The sequence below is a fragment of the Girardinichthys multiradiatus genome, chromosome 19 (assembly GCF_021462225.1).
Source record: "Girardinichthys multiradiatus isolate DD_20200921_A chromosome 19, DD_fGirMul_XY1, whole genome shotgun sequence".
Classification (NCBI taxonomy): domain Eukaryota; kingdom Metazoa; phylum Chordata; class Actinopteri; order Cyprinodontiformes; family Goodeidae; genus Girardinichthys; species Girardinichthys multiradiatus.
In genome coordinates, this window is record NC_061811.1 from 26,529,206 (window position 1) to 26,548,190 (window position 18,985).

General features: G+C 40.4%; 1 protein-coding gene across 3 annotated transcripts in view; it reads left to right on the forward strand.

Moving 5' to 3' along the window:
* stag1a (stromal antigen 1a) overlaps nt 1–18,664 on the forward strand; it is a 55,840-nt gene extending 37,176 nt beyond the window's left edge. For all 3 annotated transcript variants that reach the window (XM_047346050.1, XM_047346048.1, XM_047346051.1), the window contains 31 exons: nt 686–903; nt 1,162–1,282; nt 1,414–1,569; nt 2,354–2,450; nt 2,582–2,658; nt 2,959–3,163; nt 3,304–3,455; nt 4,167–4,240; nt 4,352–4,475; nt 4,585–4,683; nt 4,763–4,842; nt 5,820–5,927; nt 6,029–6,143; nt 6,411–6,528; nt 6,762–6,865; nt 8,486–8,578; nt 8,823–9,116; nt 11,645–11,715; nt 11,891–12,059; nt 12,655–12,747; nt 12,858–13,032; nt 13,148–13,287; nt 13,473–13,574; nt 13,678–13,826; nt 14,415–14,543; nt 14,631–14,833; nt 14,916–15,084; nt 15,210–15,326; nt 15,396–15,510; nt 16,266–16,346; nt 17,224–18,664. In XM_047346050.1, coding sequence (XP_047202006.1) covers nt 875–903; nt 1,162–1,282; nt 1,414–1,569; nt 2,354–2,450; nt 2,582–2,658; nt 2,959–3,163; nt 3,304–3,455; nt 4,167–4,240; nt 4,352–4,475; nt 4,585–4,683; nt 4,763–4,842; nt 5,820–5,927; nt 6,029–6,143; nt 6,411–6,528; nt 6,762–6,865; nt 8,486–8,578; nt 8,823–9,116; nt 11,645–11,715; nt 11,891–12,059; nt 12,655–12,747; nt 12,858–13,032; nt 13,148–13,287; nt 13,473–13,574; nt 13,678–13,826; nt 14,415–14,543; nt 14,631–14,833; nt 14,916–15,084; nt 15,210–15,326; nt 15,396–15,510; nt 16,266–16,346; nt 17,224–17,247 — 3,783 coding nt within the window. In that variant the 5' untranslated portion in view covers nt 686–874 and the 3' untranslated portion in view covers nt 17,248–18,664. The remainder of the gene's footprint in view (nt 1–685; nt 904–1,161; nt 1,283–1,413; nt 1,570–2,353; nt 2,451–2,581; nt 2,659–2,958; nt 3,164–3,303; nt 3,456–4,166; nt 4,241–4,351; nt 4,476–4,584; nt 4,684–4,762; nt 4,843–5,819; nt 5,928–6,028; nt 6,144–6,410; nt 6,529–6,761; nt 6,866–8,485; nt 8,579–8,822; nt 9,117–11,644; nt 11,716–11,890; nt 12,060–12,654; nt 12,748–12,857; nt 13,033–13,147; nt 13,288–13,472; nt 13,575–13,677; nt 13,827–14,414; nt 14,544–14,630; nt 14,834–14,915; nt 15,085–15,209; nt 15,327–15,395; nt 15,511–16,265; nt 16,347–17,223) is intronic.
* The last annotated feature ends 321 nt before the right edge of the window (nt 18,665–18,985 follow it).

Genomic DNA, 18,985 nt, shown 5'->3' on the forward strand with positions numbered 1-18,985 from the left:
TGTTGTTACAATTTAACTTGAATTGCAGATTTGTTAATGACAATAAACCTTTCTTTCCATTATTGTTTAAAATATGTTTTATATTCATGTGTTGTCACTTTTTTCACATATCCTTATTATTCTGGATTTTTTCCGTTGCTATTTTAGCTAAAATATATTCTGATTTTTTAAATATATCTTTAGAACATGCGTCTAAAATCCAATAGTTAAGTTTCTCGATTTTATCTTCTTTTTGTTCCTATTGCAAAACCATAAATCTCTAATTATGCAATTTTATTAAGTGAATATGTTTACTAAATAGCTTCACCTAACTTAAAAACTAATATTTGGGAGAATTAAGTAAAATAGTTTGACATTACAGATGTACAGACCTGTACAGATTCTCCCCAACTAACCTCAATATTTTGAGCTTGTAGTTCTCAGATTCACCAGTTGGTGTCCTCCTTTCTACATTTCCATCTCTACAACAGTTTCAGCAGACACATTGAGTTGTCTCTCTGGACATTTGATTGTTCTGTGAAAATCACTTGTTCTTCAGTGCCACTCTGACCTCTAACCTCACATAAACTGTGACAGTAGTTGTTAGTTTCCATCTTTGTATAAATGGTGTGTAAATTCATCTGTCATTGTCACATTGACCAGTTATGAGATGGTTTATCTCTTTTTTCTTTTCTTTTCCCTATAGCTAAAGAGAGCTAAGTGCCGGCAGGTAGAGCGCTGTCCATCCAAAAGTCTCTCCTCCCCACCCTTCCAGGAGGTTTTCCCCCTTCAGACCGGCCGTCCTGCACCATAGTTTTCACACCTCAACTACACTCATTGTTGAAGACACACACAAGCAGAGCTGCAGAGGTCAACTGCTCCCTCACTAACCAAGATGATCACCTCGGAGCTTCCTGTCCTACAGTAAGAGAAACACCCAGGAAGCTCAGGGCTTCATAAAGAGCAAAAGGGGCTTTTTTTAAAAGCTGACAATTATTTTGAACAACTCGTTTATACAGTCTCTGGCTTGATCTCTAAACATGGGAAGTTTTAAATTTTTTCCGTAAAAAATTAAAAATTGGGTTTATAGTTATGTTTTAACAGGAGCCCCTATTCATGTTTTCAGAATTAGACTTTCCAAGAAGGTTGAATACTGACAAGTGTCATGTTTTGCTCTTTAAGGGACTCCTCCAATGAGTCTGGGGCGACAGATACTGTAAGCTTAAGCATGAACATGACTGAGATGGAAGATCCAGAGATGAAAGGCAAGAAGAAGAGAGGGAGGCCGGGAAAACAGACGCAGGTATGAGTATGTCTTTTTGCCAAAAATGCAATATTTGTAAGAAATGACAAGTGTGGGTTTTAGCTTATGTATGAACGTTTTTTGGTTTATTTTTTTACCAGTATTTGTAATTAATGTTTTTATTTGTGAAGACGTCCAATAAGAAGCCCCGGAAGTCTACGACAGACAAGGCGTTAAGCATGGCCAGAGGGAGGGGGAAAGCAAACGGTGTGGCTCAACAGAACGGAAACGGAGGGGATCCTGTCACTCTGTTTGAAGTTGTCAAACTGGGGAAGAGTGCAATGCAGGTGAACTTCTACTTTGTTTTAAATCAATCACTTATTACATCATTTTGCATATGGCAGGGTCTATATGAAGTCTGTAAGTATGGAATTGCCTTTTAGTACTTTCTCAGGTTTAAGATCAGTAGTAATTCTAGACTTTATCCTGTGTCCCACTATCTTTGTATTCATCTGTCAGTCAATCAAGTTGTTTTCTATCCATCTTGCATCCATCTAACCTTTTGTTTGTCTGTACATACTTTCATTAACCTATTAGTCTATCCAGCCGTATGTCTATCGCTCATCCATCCATCCTGCATATTTCCACCTATTTATTTATCAGTCAATTTGCTCAAATTGCTCATCCTTCCATTCATATATCTGTCTGTCACCCCACATTTCATCCATCCATCTGTTTGGCCATACATCCATCGTCTTTCAGTCTCTGCTTTAGCAGGTTCCAGATTTCAAGTCTAACTGCTGTAGAAATATCAACCATAAATTCCTATTTAATGTTTGTATTTACACTTTAGAAATTGGCCAAGAAAAAGAGGACAGTGCTACAACTGTACTTCCTTAAAGAGTTTGTCGTTATAATATTCCTTTTAAAAAAGTATCACCCTAAAATGTTATGGTGGCCTTAAACGGTTGCGCAGTTGTGGGCTGTATATGCTGTTCTTTGTAGCGAATTGCAAATAAGTGACATAAGCATTTATTTTTATTTTGTACATATTTGCCAAACGCAGCTTTTGTACAGAAGCAATAAAGAACTGGAGATGTGAACATTTGTCATTGTTTTGTCTATTTGCAGTCTGTGGTTGATGAGTGGATTGAGGCATACAAGCAAGATAGAGACTTAGCTCTGCTGGACCTCATCAACTTTTTCATCCAGTGCTCCGGTTGCAAAGGTGAGCCTTTTTCTTTTGTTTTGTTTTATTAAAGCTTTTACATCATTATAACAACTCAAATTTAGCTTCCCTTGTTTCGCCTGACCAGAAAAAAACAAATAAGAATATATGTCTTATTTTTGTGTACCCAGGCACTGTGAGGATAGAGATGTTCAGGAACATGCAAAATGCGGAGATTATCCGTAAGATGACAGAGGAATTTGATGAGGTAACTGTGTTTTTTAATGAAAACCATACGACACATAATTGTGTGAACTTTCCGGAGCTCTAACAAAGGCAAGAATAATCCTGCACGGCGTATTTGGGACCTCTGGTCTGTAACGTCCCTCCACTTGAGCCATTTTTGACGTTGCAAAATGCCTCGAGCTCATTGGAGAATTAGAATCAAATAACATCAGTGTTCTGCTAGATTTAAGCTGGAACATTTCCTTTATGATCACAACATCAAATACATATTTGAGACATATTACAAGTCCAGATGGTAAAATCACTCGGTTTTTGTCAACAGGACAGTGGAGATTATCCTCTAACTATGCCCGGCCCCATGTGGAAAAAGTTTCGCTACAACTTCTGCGAGTTTATCGGCGTTTTGATCCGCCAGTGTCAGTACAGCATCATCTATGACGAGTACATGATGGATACAGTAATTTCCCTCCTTACTGGACTGTCGGACTCCCAAGTGCGAGCCTTCAGACACACCTCCACGCTAGCAGGTATTCTCAAACACAGCAGAGGCCATTGGAAATCTGTTTGGTCTGATTGGTTGTGATCAGGGAAAACTTTATGTTTGTAACAAAATACACCTGACTGTGAGTTCTGAATATTTAATATAATATTTCTCGACTCTGTGTAGCAATGAAGCTGATGACAGCGCTAGTTAATGTTGCACTGAACCTAAGCATTCATCAGGATAACACCCAGAGGCAATACGAAGCGGAGAGGAACAAGATAGCTGGCAAACGAGCCAATGAGAAGCTGGAGCTGCTGCTACAGAAGAGGAAGGAGGTTGGCTCATGTTAAATCTGTGTTTTCACTTAATTTCTCTTTTTTTATGAACAGTATTACCTAAGATTCATTCTAAATATTTGAGTTTTTTCAACAAAATCTTGTAAAATCTTTAGTGCGCAGAAAGTAGGTAGATAGGCTTGTTTAATCATATACCTGAATCAGTTATAGAACAAGATGCTAAGTAAATGTAAACTAGGTGCAGAAGCAACTTGCTACTTTGAGCCTGATCTAGACTTTTCAAATGGTTTGTACACAGTCTTGAAAAATATAGAATTTGATTCAAGTATTTTCCAGGTCTGGATTAGTATGGAAAAAGATGAGAGTATGAAAAATGATTTGTATTTCCTGGCCTTACTTGCTGCCCTGTTGTCTAAAAACGGCACCCATTTATCAATTATTAACCCTTTTTTTCCATCAATCTGTTGATCTACGCATCCGTCTATCCTCCATCCATCCGTTTGTCGATCCTTCCAATCATCTAGAACACTTTAAATATGCATATAGAAAAGAGTGAAATTTGAACAGATAAAAAATAAAAATGTGTAGTAGCCTTTACTTTAGAGTGTTCGTTTCTGTAGAAGCAAAGGATGATAGATTACCGGAGCATCTAAGAAACCTAGCACACTGTGTCTCAGTGTTTAGAGGGACATGTAGCAGACCTTGTTTTTAGCCACATTAAAAGTGACCTTTGGGGATTTTTGTGTTCAGCTCCAGGAAAATCAGGATGAAATAGAAAATATGATGAACTCCATCTTTAAGGGCATCTTTGTGCATCGCTACAGGTAAACCTTCAGCTTATCACTTTGCTAAGTTATGCAACAGTTTCATCAAAGATCCATCTATAAATAAATACACAGACTTGTAACTCTGCTATGGTGGTCTTTATGTTCTAGAGATGCTATTGCTGAGATTCGAGCCATTTGCATTGAGGAGATTGGAGTGTGGATGAAGATGTACAGCGATGCATTCCTCAATGATAGCTACTTAAAATATGTTGGCTGGACACTACACGATAGGGTGAGCACTTGGTCACAACTACTTTTCAGAGGTTCCAGTGACGTGCACAGAGACAAGAGAGGGGATTTAAATATATTTCTATCTACTGAGATGTTTCCTCTGTTTTCAGCAAGGAGAGGTGCGTCTGAAATGCCTGAAGGCTCTGCAAAACCTTTACACAAACAGAGAGCTATTCCCCAAGCTTGAGCTTTTTACCAACCGCTTTAAGGTAATACAGTCAGGAGTCAACGGGGTTTAGTTTAGTTCTTTGCAGTTGCTCGTCTGCCTAAACGTGCCTGTCTTGGCAGGACCGAATTGTATCGATGACGCTGGATAAGGAGTATGACGTGGCTGTGGAGGCCATCCGACTGGTTACACTCATCCTGCAGTAAGTAGTTTGGTGCCTCTCAGCATGCCAGCACAAAATTATTAAATGTCACATTGCAGCCACAAACTTTAAGGTGGTTGGGTTGAATTTTAGTTTTTAGACCAACACAAAGTAGCACATAATTGTAAAGTGGAAAAAAAAAAAAAATGATACACTGTGTTCAAATGCGAATAAAAAAACCTTAATACTGGTGTGCATTTTTATTGGATGCCGTTTACTGTGGTACCCCTAAATAAAATGGATAACAATTGTAAAAAGTCAACCAGTATTTAATTTTATCCCTGTATAAATATAGATATTTTGTAATGGCCTCTAAAGTTTGTTACAGAACATTAGTGAACAAACATCATCATGAAAAACAAGTCACACATCAGAGAGCTCAGGACGTTCTGGAGAAATTTGATGGAAGAATGGCAAGAAGAAAGCCATTGGTTGAAAGAGAGTCATATGAAGTCCCATTTACAGTTTGCCACAGTCTATGTAGGAGAAACATGTGGAAGAAGGTGCTTTCATAAGATGTGACCAAACTTGAATTGTTTGGCCCACATGCAAAGCACTGTGTGGAGGAACACTTATATTTGCACCATCCCCACTTTGAAACATGGTGGTAGCTCCATCATGTTGTGGGCGTGCTTTTCTTCAGCAGAAACAGGGGAGTTGATCAGTGTTGATGGGAAGATGGATGGAGATAAATACAGGGCAGCACTGGAAGAAAGCATTTAACAGACAATCCCAATAGATTACATTAAGGTTAGTAATGTGACAGATGTTTAAAGATATGAATACATTTGCAAAATCAGTTTTCAGTTGACCTTTAGCAGCCCTAACTAATAGAGATGCAAAAGTCGAAGTTAATTTGGTTTATATCGGTTACTAACTGGGATCCATTGAATATTGTGGAATTGTCTGTCTAGTGTTTTGTCCACCCAGAAATTTGATCTGACATGTCTGTAACCTACTGTGGTTGTCTGCTTCAGGGGCAGTGAAGACGCTTTGTCAAATGAAGACTGTGAGAACGTGTACCACCTGGTTTACTCGGCTCACCGACCCGTTGCAGTTGCTGCAGGAGAGTTTCTTCACAGAAAGTAAGTCCAACCCTGACATGTTTGCAATCAAGCGCACCTTGACCTGATATAAAACTGTTTTTATCTTTTACTTTCCACCTAAAACTCTCCATCTCTTCCAGGTTGTTCAGTCGCCATGACCCACAGGCCGAAGAAGCTCTGGCTAAACGGAGAGGGAGGAGCAGTCCCAATGGGAATCTCATCCGTATGCTGGTTCTCTTCTTCTTGGAGAGCGAGGTAGGACACAGAGTATAGAAGCTCCCTACTCATTAATCACCAATCTGCAACATAAGTTAACTAGCTTTGTTTTTTATAGTGTTTCCAAACATTTTTGCTTGAGTTATGTATTTTTGTTCTGGCTATGCTAGTGGAGAAGGCAAATGTGAAACACTAGATTAATGCAGTCTTTATAGGATGCAAAAAAAATATGTTTTAGCAACACGTTCCCCTAATACCTTCAAAGCCTATCTTCATCAATAATTCGATGTGCCTTTGTGTGTCTAGCTTCACGAGCACGCAGCGTACCTGGTCGACTCGCTGTGGGAAAGCTCTCAGGAGCTGCTGAAAGACTGGGAATGCATGACTGAACTTCTGCTGGAGGAGCCTGTTCAGGGAGAAGAGAGTAAGGCCAGCTCTTTGACACATTGTTATTGTTCTCTGTGGATGTCTGTGAAATGCCTCCAAGCTACTTCACATCAAGTACATCACAGCTTGAAAAGCAGCTGGAAGAGAAATGATGTAATAAAACCTTGTTTCATGAAACTTTAGCTCTGTTTTAATCCTGTCTTTGTTTCGGACTTTTGCTGGCCATTGTCTCGACAATGTTTCTAACTGACTTTGTTTCTGTCTCTGCAGTGTTGTCAGAAAGACAGGAGAGTGCATTGATAGAGCTGACTGTGTGCACCATCCGACAGGCAGCCGAGGCACACCCACCTGTTGGCAGAGGCACTGGCAAACGAGTGGGTTATTTGAAAATTCCTTGATATAAAATGAATATGTAATCTTTTTTTAAAAAAAACAAGCTTTTCTTTTCAGTTATATTCTGATTTGGATTTTGCAATGGTTACATTTGTTTCCATGTCTGAAATTGAGAAATGGATTTATTTAGTTGTTGAAGAGGGCTGATGTTGCGTACATAATATCAAACTAACATCAGTGCATAACAGTGACCACCCAGGAGGAACATGGTAATTGCAGATTGTGCCACTCAAATAGGAGCTCATAATGTGAAGGGTTGTATGATTTGTCCAGCGACAAGGAAGGAGTCAGGAAAAATGTGTTCTGATGGAATGTTAACTTATTCAGGGAGCCTGATAAGCCTATATCTTCTGCCACAGTTGAGAGTGACCTCTTGTGACAAAAAGATCCTGCAGGATTCAGGTGGACACAATTTCTGCTTTAATTGCAATCAACTAGGTTAATCTGATTTACCAGCACTTTCATTTCTCCAATCAACTTTCACTCAAATAATTGAATTTGGATGCTGTGCATTGGTTGCATAAAACGTTTGCCACAGTGGACGGAAGCAGCAGAAAGTCTCACTTTTCTACACATAATAATTGTGTCTTTTCCTCAACTGTACTATAGAGATGTCGCCCCCAATGCGTTATAAGCCACTCTTTCTTTGTTTTTCCTCTAAAACATGTAGATTTACACCAAAAATTGACTTGACTTCAGGCTTGTCCTGCACATGTTGATTTTAAAGGGTAGTTAAAATAATAATGAGACAGCAACTGCAGTAAAGTGCTCTCTTGTTCATTTAGCTCAGACACTAAGAAAAAAAGACCGCTGGGGCAAATTACTGATGCAGAGAGCAATAATTTATTCATTTAACAGAGCAATACACTTACATCAGATGTTTTACACAGAGAGAGGACACTTGAGTAATAAAAATCACAGTAAACCTTTGTGCTCCCAAACAAAATTCAGTTTCCTCTATTATCTAGTTGCTGACTGACTGTTCGTCCTTTTGATCGTAAAATCAACTATGTTGTGTCTTCATCCCTCAGCTTTGAGGTGAGCTCTTGATGCCAAGATTTCAACTTTTTCCATTATCCTCGTGCACAGACTGTTTTGAACAGAGGCACTGCTTTTAATAGCTGGTTAGAATTTTATCCTCTTCACCCAATTTACTTTCATCAATCTTACCCACTTTTCCAGCTCATTGGGTCATTGGGCAAAGCCAAAGTGCTCACTCCATCCTTTTCTGGGTTGCCAATAAACAACCATGCATACATTTTACATAATTCAGTTAGAGGAATGGTCATTTTGTCAAGAAAATCAGTTTTCTGCTGTTCCAGATAATATGTCATCATACTTATATGGTAATCCATTTCTGTTTAGGAGGGGCATGGCTCTGATGGCGTTTTTTTGGTCATTTTTGCTCTGAAAAGTGAAACAAAAAATCTTTTTTTTGGTTATGCTTATCCATGTTTTGGTCTATATAAGTGGTGACTTTATCTGTTTTTGTAATTTAAGTTTTTGGTGCTTTGGAAATGAAAACGAATAATGTGATCCGTTAAATAAGAGAAGATAATAGTTTGCGTAGCTTTAGGTGTGTCTCGTTTTTTCCTTTGCAGGTCCTGACAGCTAAGGAGAGGAAGACCCAAATAGACGACAAAAATAAACTCACTGAACACTTCATCATGGCTCTTCCAATGTTATTATCCAAGGTAAGCCTTCACAGAGAGCAGCCAGTGACTAACGGCTTGGACCAATCTGTTTGTCACATAAATCGCTCAAAGTCTAATTTATCTATTCACAAAAGGTCAGTGTAGTCCACTGCAACAATATTAATTGACTCTTCTACCAGGTGTTAAAGTGTCAGGTGGTGGTAGATCTGTCTCTCTCTGAAACATTCCTCTTTTGTGCCTTTAAATATTTTTAACTTTGGTCACTGTGTCTTTGCCCTCTCAGTACCAGGCTGATGCAGAGAAAGTAGCCAATCTGCTGCAGATCCCGCAGTTCTTTGACCTGGATGTATACAGTGCTGGGCGCATGGAAAAGCATCTGGATGCCTTACTGAAGCAGATCCGGTTAGTGGTGGAGAAACACATTGAGACGGACGTGCTCGAGGCCTGCAGTAAAACCTACAGCATCCTGTGCTCTGAGGAGTACACCATCATGAACCGCGTGGACATCGCTCGCTCACAGCTCATCGACGAGATGTCCGATCGATTTGTTCACTCGGTTGAAGAGCTGCTGCAGGAGGTATGATGGGGGAGAAAGGGGGGAATCGGTGAAAAACTGTTTCTGTCGTCTATGTATTCTTAGTAAAAAGAAGCCAAGCCTCAAAAATCAAGTTTGGTGTCTTTGTTGAAGCGTGGTGAAAATATGACTTTCTGACCTTAGATGAGCCAAAACCGGTCCTGTGGCAGGTGGAAATATTGTTCGCAGAAACACTAAAGTTATTTGCTCCAGAAAACAGCACACCTTACAGATGGAGCGACTAGTTTTGTGGCTGATTTTCAATCTCCAATTTTTGTAAAGCTTTGCAGTGCCGATGCCCATTTTAACTGATCAAAATTCCTCTTAAGAACCGTATAGTAAGAAGACATAAAACATCAGAGAGTATTTTATTAGCCTTCCTGCTTTCTGTATAAAAGAGCAGTCGCGGAAACAGAATCTTAGTTTTCCAACAAAGACAAAATATTTCTGGAGTTGACATTTGACAGTGTCTCAAGTCTCATATTGCCAATTAGTGAAATTAGTGAGTTCAGGATTAGTGAAACAGTAGTTTCTCTGTGTCTTTCCTGGAGAATGTAGACCTTTAACTCTAAGATTTCCTAAAAGCTGCCATCATTTCCAAATCCAGCATTTTCCATAGCTAAAAGACGTCTTGAGTTTAAATCAGTCTTCTTACAGAGTGTAGAAAAAGGTGGAATTTTACTTTACTTTAAAAGTCTGGATAGGTATGGAAACATTTTTATTTAATATGACAAAACGTTGAGTTTGGGCCTCTAGATCCTTTTTACTTTTATTTTAAACTGGATCTAAGTTTCTAGAACTGCATTTAGTTAAATACAAAACAATGCATTAAACTCCTGAGTTTAAAATGAAGATACTTTTCACAAACCCTGATTTAAATCAAATGTTTCTTTATCTAAGACAGTCCAGATTATGAGACCGATCTGTTTGTTCCAATGCCAAAAAAAAGAAACAATGATCACAAGATGGGGACCCATAACACACTATGATGACTGGTTTGCTATTAGTTTCCTGTTTTTACTGAATGTTCACATAGTTGGCAGGAAAAAACAGAAGAATCTCTGCTGTTTTTCATCTGATTGAACCTTTCTAACATCCGTTTGTTTAAATTGCACCATGTTGGAGCAGCTACCGAGTGTTGACTATAAAAGCATTTAATTCAATTTAATTCAGTTTATTTATATAGCGCCAATTCACAACACATGTCGTCTCAAGGCACTTCACAAAAGTCAGGTTCATACATTCCAATTAATCCTAATTATTGAACAGTGCAGTCAGAATTAGTTATTTATTTAAATTGGATAAAAAGTTTTTCTATCTAAGGAAACCCAGCAGATTGCATCCAGTCAGTGACTTGCAGCATTCACTCCTCCCAGATGAGCTTGTAGAGACAGTGGACAGTCACTGGCGTTGACTTTGCAGCAATCCCTCATACTGAGCATGCATGTAGCGACAGCGGAGAGGAAAAACTCCCTTTTAACAGGAAGAAACCTCCAGCAGAACCAGGCTCAGTATGAGCGGCCATCTGCCATGACCGACTGGGGGTTTGAGACAACAGAGCAGAGACACAAAAAGAACACAGAAGCACTGATCCAGAAGTACTTTCTATGGGAAGGAAAAGTAAATGTTAATGGATGTAGCTCCTTTAGTCGTTTCATCTAGAAAGAAAGAACAGATAAACTCTGAGCCAGTTTTCAAGGTTAGAGTCTGAAAGAGAGCACATATAATTAGTTACAGTTAAGCTCAGTCAATCGCCATGTCTAGGAGAGAGAAAGGGTTAAACACTAAAAGACAGGGCCATGTGGATCATTGGTAGAGGGTGAGCATTAAGTTGTTGCCAGCAGAAGCTCGGACGATTCTCCTCTCCAGAAAGGTGTCACAGGTAGACACAGAGTCAGGTCAGGTGTAGCTTCTAGGAAGAGAATAGAGAGAACAAAGTTAAAAACTGAAATAACAGTAAATAATGCAAAATTGGAGAGTAGTGTGAGAATGTAGCAAAGAGGGTGAAAGTGGTCGTTATGTCCTCCAGCAGCCTAAGCCTATAGCAGCATAACTACAGAGATAGTTTCAGTTCAGATTATTTAGTTAAACGGCGCTTATTTACAACAATGTCGTCTCAAGGAACCCCACAATGGGTCCCACTGATGGTCATTGTTATACTAAAAACCACAAGGATTGAGATACCTCTCTCAAAATTGGAGAGTAGCGTGAGAATGTAGCAAAGAGGGTGAAAGTGGTCGTTATGTCCTCCAGTTTCAACGCTGCTGAATCAGAAACCAGCCTCAACACTTGTTTCATGATTTATAGGGAGTAAAAATTATGAAACCCAGCCAGGTAAATATTACATACTCAGGTTGATAATGTCATAAGAACTGCATATTGGGTGCTTGGGAAATTTAAAGAAGTAAAAACCTTTACGATAAAACACAGCGACGTTGCTCTAATGCATTCAGCCGTCATTATATCTGCTGAAATGTTCGCTGAAATTTTGTTGATCAAGTGTATTTCCGGTGTATTTTGTTGTCATGCAGGGGGAAGAAGCTGACGACGATGACATCTACAGTGTTCTGTCTACTCTTAAGCGACTCACAGCTTTCCATAAGTAAGATCTACTTACATTTCATTACTAGCGAAAGAAGACTGATTTTATGGTTGAATCATATAAATGTTTCAAACCTGAAGCTCTACAGTGCACCACAGATATCACAGCCAATCCTATTAAAGTAACAATGATCTTTTTTGCTTGAAATCCGCTTCCTGTGTTGTTTCCTCTTCAGTGCTCATGACCTAACAAGGTGGGATTTGTTCGGGAATTGCTACCGGCTGCTGAAGGCGGGCATAGAGCAGGGCTCCATGCCAGAGCAGATAGCTGTGCAGGCCCTGCAGTGCTCTCACTACTCCATCCTGTGGCAGCTGGTGAAGATCACAGAGGGGGTCCCCAGCAAGGTGCTTGGCTTACCTCTCTGAAAGCACTTTCCCTCTCCATGCTCAGATCTCAGCTTTATCTTGAGACACAGGGTTAGAGTATGTGAGAATTTTTGAAACATCCAAATAACTAATTTAACAGCAGTATTCTTATTTCCTGCAAACGTGTACCACAATCAGTTTACTCTGGGTAAACATCATAAAGTGGCAAAAGGTCAATTCTTGAAAGGGTTATGTTTTGTTTTGTTTTACCTGATATCTGTTCAGTACATTTTCTCTGGACTTGGTTAAACAAAAATTTGACACTGGTGTTACATGAAATCAACTCTATTATTTTACATTTTTTTAAATGAATTGATAATATTTAAGTAACATCCTCAGGTCGGTAGCAGCCAGTGGTGTTAATGACGTTTTCTGAGCTGTTGGACAGGATGTCGACTGCTCTCCATTAGTGAAGTGAATCCAGACCTCAGTCTTTCATTAAATCTGCTGTGTTGTTGAATAAAGGAGGGACTTTCTGACTAAAGAATGAGACTGTTAGTGTTGTATTGATTTCTACTGAAGGGCTTAGTATTTCTGACACTTCACTAATGACATCCGTCTCTCTTGCATGTAGGATGACCTCCTAGCTCTCAGGAGAGTGGTGAAGTCTTTCCTCGCTGTATGCCAGCAGTGTCTGTCCAACGTCAACACGCCAGTTAAAGAGCAGGTGTGAGAAACGGCTCGGCGCCGTCTGGTTTAACGCGTACGCTGAGGCACAACATGTGGGCTGGTCTTGTTTTGGTTTTATTTAAGGATGGTTTTTCCTCCATCGTTTAGGCGTTCATGCTCCTCTGTGACCTGCTGATGATATTCAGCTACCAGCTAATTACTGGGGGCAGAGAGGGTCTCCAGCCGCTGGTGTTCAACCCAGACAGTACTCTACAAAACGAGCTGCTAAACTTCGTCCTGGATCATGTCTTCATCGACCAGGATGATGAAAACCAGAGCATGGGTGAGGATTTCCCAGCATGTCGGTGTGACAGACTAGAGCCACGTGCGTTATCTTTTCCATGAGTGGAGGACGTCCCTTTCATCAGTTTTCTCCATGTCTATTTTTGCGTCTGCAGAGGGAGACGAGGAGGACGAGGCCAATAAGATCGAGGCCCTCCACAAGAGGAGGAACCTGCTCGCTGCTTTCTGCAAGCTCATAATCTACGACATCGTGGACATGCCTGCTGCTGCTGATATCTTCAAACACTACATGAAGGTTTGTTGATCTGCACAATAACAATGGTATAATGGTATGTTCTTAAAGTGACGACACTGCAGTGGTTTATTGTTTTTGGTTGCATTGAGCGTAAAGCAGGAAATGGATTTAAATAAAAGGATGAAGCTGAGAGTTTTGATGAGAATCTGATGGCCTATTTTGTCCGTTTCATTTCTGTGCCTCAGTACTACAACGATTATGGCGACATCATCAAGGAAACACTCAGTAAAACGAGACAGACGGACAAGATTCTCTGTGCTAAAACACTCATACTCAGTCTGCAGCAGGTGAGGCACCAAGAGTCACGCATTCACACCTTCTCAGCTATCAGATTTGTGACCACCTTCTTGTGCCCGCCCACAAACACGATCATTCTACTTTGTGTTGCAGCTGTTCAATGAGCTCCTGCAGGACCAGGGTCCCAATCTGGATCGGACATCGTCTCACGTGAGCGGCATCAAGGAGCTGGCCCGCCGCTTCGCTCTGACCTTTGGCCTGGACCAAATCAAGACCAGAGAGGCTGTCGCAACGCTACACAAGTACGATTCTGAATGCTACTGTCAATCTTCAGAGCGGGGTAACTTGAAGATGCACTAATCAGTCGGCCAGGGATCAGAACCCAACAATTGTCCCTTGACTGGCTGTGATCAGTGGTTCTTATTCTTTAAATCAATTAAAATGAAGAACTCCAGCCATTTCTGGTCTAAACACATAAACCAACAGCGTGTAGTTTAATAAAATGTTTTAATAAAAGTTCAGATGTGTTGGCTTTGATGGATAAACGGGAATAATCCTGATATTCTATCAGTTTTGGTTTTATTGAAAACTACTGCCTTTTACAGAACCTGCATCATTTTCTTTTCTGTGCTGTAGTTAGAGAACCAAAGAAAAACAAAACCAGTAGGCCAGAAATCTGCATCCGCCAGGAAAAGCTGGATCGTTGCATCTCTGATTGCTCTGAAGTTAGACATTATGAAAGCTGGGAGCACTTCAGCTGGATGCTAACAAACTGTTACAAAATTAAAACGAGAGCTCATCATGATGTATTTGCTGCTTTATGGCTTCCTTTTCTTTTGCCTTCCTTGTTTCTGCTCTCTCTTAACCTTTTCACCTCTCTGTCGTGTCAGGGATGGAATAGAGTTTGCATTCAAGTACCAGAATCCTCGAGGGTCGGAGTTTCCTCCCATCAATCTGGCCTTCCTCGAGGTCCTGAGTGAATTCTCCTCCAAACTAATAAGGCAAGACAAAAAGACAGTGTAAGTATTCCCTTAATGTATTTAATTTACTGTAATTTTGGCTAAACTGAAGTTCCATAAAACTCAAAATCGATGCCTTCTCCCCAGTCACTCTTACCTGGAAAAGTTCATGTCGGAGTCGATGTCGGAGCGTCGGGAGGACGTGTGGCTGCCGCTGATCTCCTACAGGAACAGCCTGCTGACGGGTGGCGACGAGGACCACATGTCCGTCACGTCGGGCTCCAGCAGCAAGACTGGCTCAGTGCGCAGCAAGAAGGGACGGCCCCCGCTGCACAAGAAACGCATCGAGGGTGAGCGTTTAGATGAGCCTGAGTCAGGTTGCAGCAAAGAGATGAGCTCGTCCTTAGTGTGAACCTTTGCGCTTGTTTCCAGAGGAGAGCAGTGTGGAGGGATCATGGATGATAAGAAACGACACGCTTCAGACGCCGAGTGCACTCCAGACTCCTCAGCTCACCTCAACAGTTCTCCGAGAGAACAGACCCGCAGAACATATGCCTGATCCAGACTCAGAACCAGGATCGGAGAACGACTACGTCCACAAGTGCGTTCGCCCGCAGACGGAGATAAAACTTTCAGACATCTTGCTTGGTTACAAGACAGAGCTTCTTTGTTTTTACAGATTACTGCGGGTACTAGTTGGTAAAGTTGAGTCTGTGTGTCCTCCAGTCCTCAGATGCAGATGTCATGGCTCGCCCCGCAGAAGATGGAGGAGGTGAACAGAAAAGACCGAACGGGCATGAACTACATCAAGTCGCGAAGCAATCAGGGCGTCCGGCAGACTGTGTAAGTGTGTGTTCAGCTTTTCACTGAATGTAAAGCACGTCACTGTTTAAGTGATATTTTCTCCTCCAGCCGCGGGTTGATGGAGGACGACGCAGAGCCGATCTTTGAAGACGTGATGATGTCATCGCGGGGCCAACTGGAAGACATGAACGAGGAGTTTGAAGATACCATGGTGATCGACCTGGTCAGTAAACACGGCTCAACCCATAAACAGCATTTGGACCAGTTTTATCCAGGAATCTAAAATGCCTGTAATGTCTGGATCCAAATTATGCACCGGACCTTAGTGCTTAAATTTCAGACATTTAAAGAAACCAGCTAAAAACACAAATTCCTAGAAATTTCCCACTCTTTCTGCCGTGGCGTCATCAGATGACGAGGCAGAGCTAATTTGTCGTGTAGAAAGTGGTGTTGAAGGCCAGACTAAGGACGAAGAAGGGCAGTACGCCTGACTGCACATACTTGCGGCCAGTTGCGTGGAGCTGCGTGTCACATATAAAACAGTTTGATGTGGAGACTTTTTCCCACTGAGCAGTTTATTGTGTGACACCGCGTACGCAGTCGTAAAAATGGTCCTCCTCGAGCACGAGCGCACGTCCACAGAGTTAAGTACCCCCGACTAGGTGGCAGCCTTAAGAGTCTTCCATTAAATAGCTTTACATTTATTTAACAAAACCTCTGCAGACAGATGTGTATCGAGTCATTCAGAAGTCCTTAATTTGACTCTAACAATTTTATTTAAGACTTTAGACGAGTAAAGATGGAAGAGGAAATTGATTTCCCATTTAAACACTCGCTGGTCCAGATGCATTAGTTAGTATTTAATATGTTTCCTTTCGCTTTATATATTAACTTTCTGCTCTTTCTCACCTTTTTAAACAGTTATTATTTTAGGAAAACTTAAGAAACCCTGAAATAATATACATTTTTTCTTCTCAGCCGCCATCAAGGAACAGACGTGAAAGAGCAGAATTAAGACCAGACTTCTTTGACTCTGCAGCAATGATAGAAGATGAGTCGGTATGTCATTTAAGAAAATATTTAAACAAATTGTGCATTTACCTTGTGAGATGTGATGGGGTCGTTATACTCCTTACTGAAGTTGGTCACTAGATCAGCTGTTCATTTTTCAAGGATTTTAATGTCAGATTAGGCAGATTATGTCAGATTAGACAATGTTTCTGACTGGTCTGATTTTAACAACATGGAGGGAAATATATTGTACGGGTCTCAGATACCTTGGTAGCCGTAAGTGTTTACATTTACTACTGATGGATTATAAATAGCTTTATAAATGCGAGTATTATAGCAAAAATGATAAAAACAATAACTTCAAATAATTTTGAATTCATAAAATGTGGCCTAAGTTTATATTTATTTTCTGCTTTTAAGAATTGAGTTATTTTCTTATTTCTCACTACACACTTAATAAAAACAATAGTAATATTCATTTTAGCGTTTGCCTATTTTGTGTAATTTATAATTTATTAAACTTGAATTTCTGGTAAGGATTATAATATTTAAATGATAAAGAATACAATACATCAAATTTGAAAATAATTGCACAGAAATAATTTTAGGAAAATAATATTAATGGGAGTTTAGAAGAAAAGCAAATAAATAAATCAGAGAATTAAATTAAAAACTCAATTGATTAATAAATGTGACTTATACCTAATGGGCAAATAAAGTAAATAGGCATGAACTCTGAAACAAATTGAAAGAAATTTAAATAATATAAATTTTATTTCACATTTTATAGATCTAGAATTATTTCGATATATTGTTTTTATTTTTGTTCAATTTGTTTGCATATGAATTATGTTTTTTTATGGCGGCTTTTATCTTCAGTAATCTCGAAGGTTTCTTGATTTTCTTTCTGTGTTCTTTTCTGCAGGGATTCAGCATGCCCATGTTCTGATCCGGAACGTGTTAACATCACGACTTCAGCATCCTGATGGAGGAGGAAACTGAAAGGAGGGCCGGTCTGGGACGGCTAAACCTGGACCGCCTAACAATCAAACTCTTTACGAAGAAGAATATACTGTGTTAAAAAGTGTTAAAGTATGTCTATCTTTCTCTGAGACACGATGGAAGGATGTTCGTCAAGTGGATCAGCACCAGCTGGAACCAACCTGGAAGAGAGGATCCACTCTGTTCTCCCTCACACAGACTAGAGGGTCTGCGGTCAGAATTATTCAAGAACTTCGTCGCTTTTTGTGTTCTTCCTCCTTTTCCTCCGCAGCCCGTCGGTTTAGCTCTCGTCAGTAGGGGCTCCGATGGCCCTCTGGCTCTTAAACCCTCTGGCCGGCCCAGTTTTTACAGTTCCTGTTACTGCGATGCACAGATTTCCACTCATGATCATAGAGCACCATGGTTCTCTGTACAGCCCCCTCCTCCCCCTTCTTTTGGTGTTGCACCTTAGTCCTTCTGGTTGAATCAAACATAAACAGGATGTCTCTCCTCAAGGTTCCACTTCTCTGCTGTTGAGCGCTGGCCCGTCCCCTGCTGTCTGCTCGCCGTCTCTTGTATGTGGTGTTTGACGTGAAGTATTGGTGTTGACGATGGCCGAGTAGCGACACACCTAGACAAGAGATCAGCAGCTCTCGGCTGACCCAGAGGAAGTCCAAGCATATCGAGTATCGAGGTCTGTTTGACTGTGAGGAGCAAAGAACCCCGGCCCCCCTGCTGTCTCACACTCTCTAAATAAGTTTTTTTGAAGTAAAAATGCTTTAAAAAAAATATAAACATATTTTCAACTCTGTAGCTTTAGTACTAAAGTTTTAAATCGAGTGTGTTTTGTTTGTACAGTTTTTTTCTTGAATACGTATGATGTTTGTTGCCAAATTGTGGCCTACATACTACCAAGTATTTTCCCTCCCTCACCTGTTAAGGCGGTTACCATAGATACCAGCTTTTAGGCGCCATGTCATCTGATTGTAATTAGCAGCAGAACATCTGTGCCGTTCCATCACCCTACAGGTTAAAACGAGCCGCTTACATTTTTTTTTTTGCACCCGCATTCAGTGTTAACGGATCCAGGAAGTTCTAGATTTTGTTGTTGGTCATTGTTCTTATCCAGTGCAGTGATGGGTCTTTGTCTGGCAGATGTGTTTGAATGTGTTCTGAATGTTTTCAGCCATACCTTTACTCGCCCTCTTTTGGGTCAACAATCACTTTTCTCAACCTCTTTCGCTGTAAATATCAGAGAGGATTGGATCGTTTTTTTTCTGCCATGCAGTTGACATCGGTTGCCCCGACATACTATCAAAGCCTGTTTTTCTGTGATCTTAAAAGTCTTTTTAATAAAATAAATCTGTAATCAGTTTATGAACTAATGTGCTTGACTTGTTTTTTTTAATGCCTCCCAGTTTGAACTGCAAGCTACACAAAAATGCAACAAACTAAAGAGAAAACAAAACAAATCCTGAAAGAGGTTGCAGAAGACCTGAAACTGGAGCAGAGGAGCACATTTAACTGAGTTTCACTGGAATGGCAAAGGCATGCTCATGTGTTAGAATGCAATATAGGACATTTATGAGGTGGACATACAGCCTTTTCTGACTCCACATCCCTCCCTGTTTTTATTTGAAACAGTCTGCAACTGTTAATTAAAAAACTAAAGATCTGGTGATTCAGGTTCATCCAATCATCTTTGA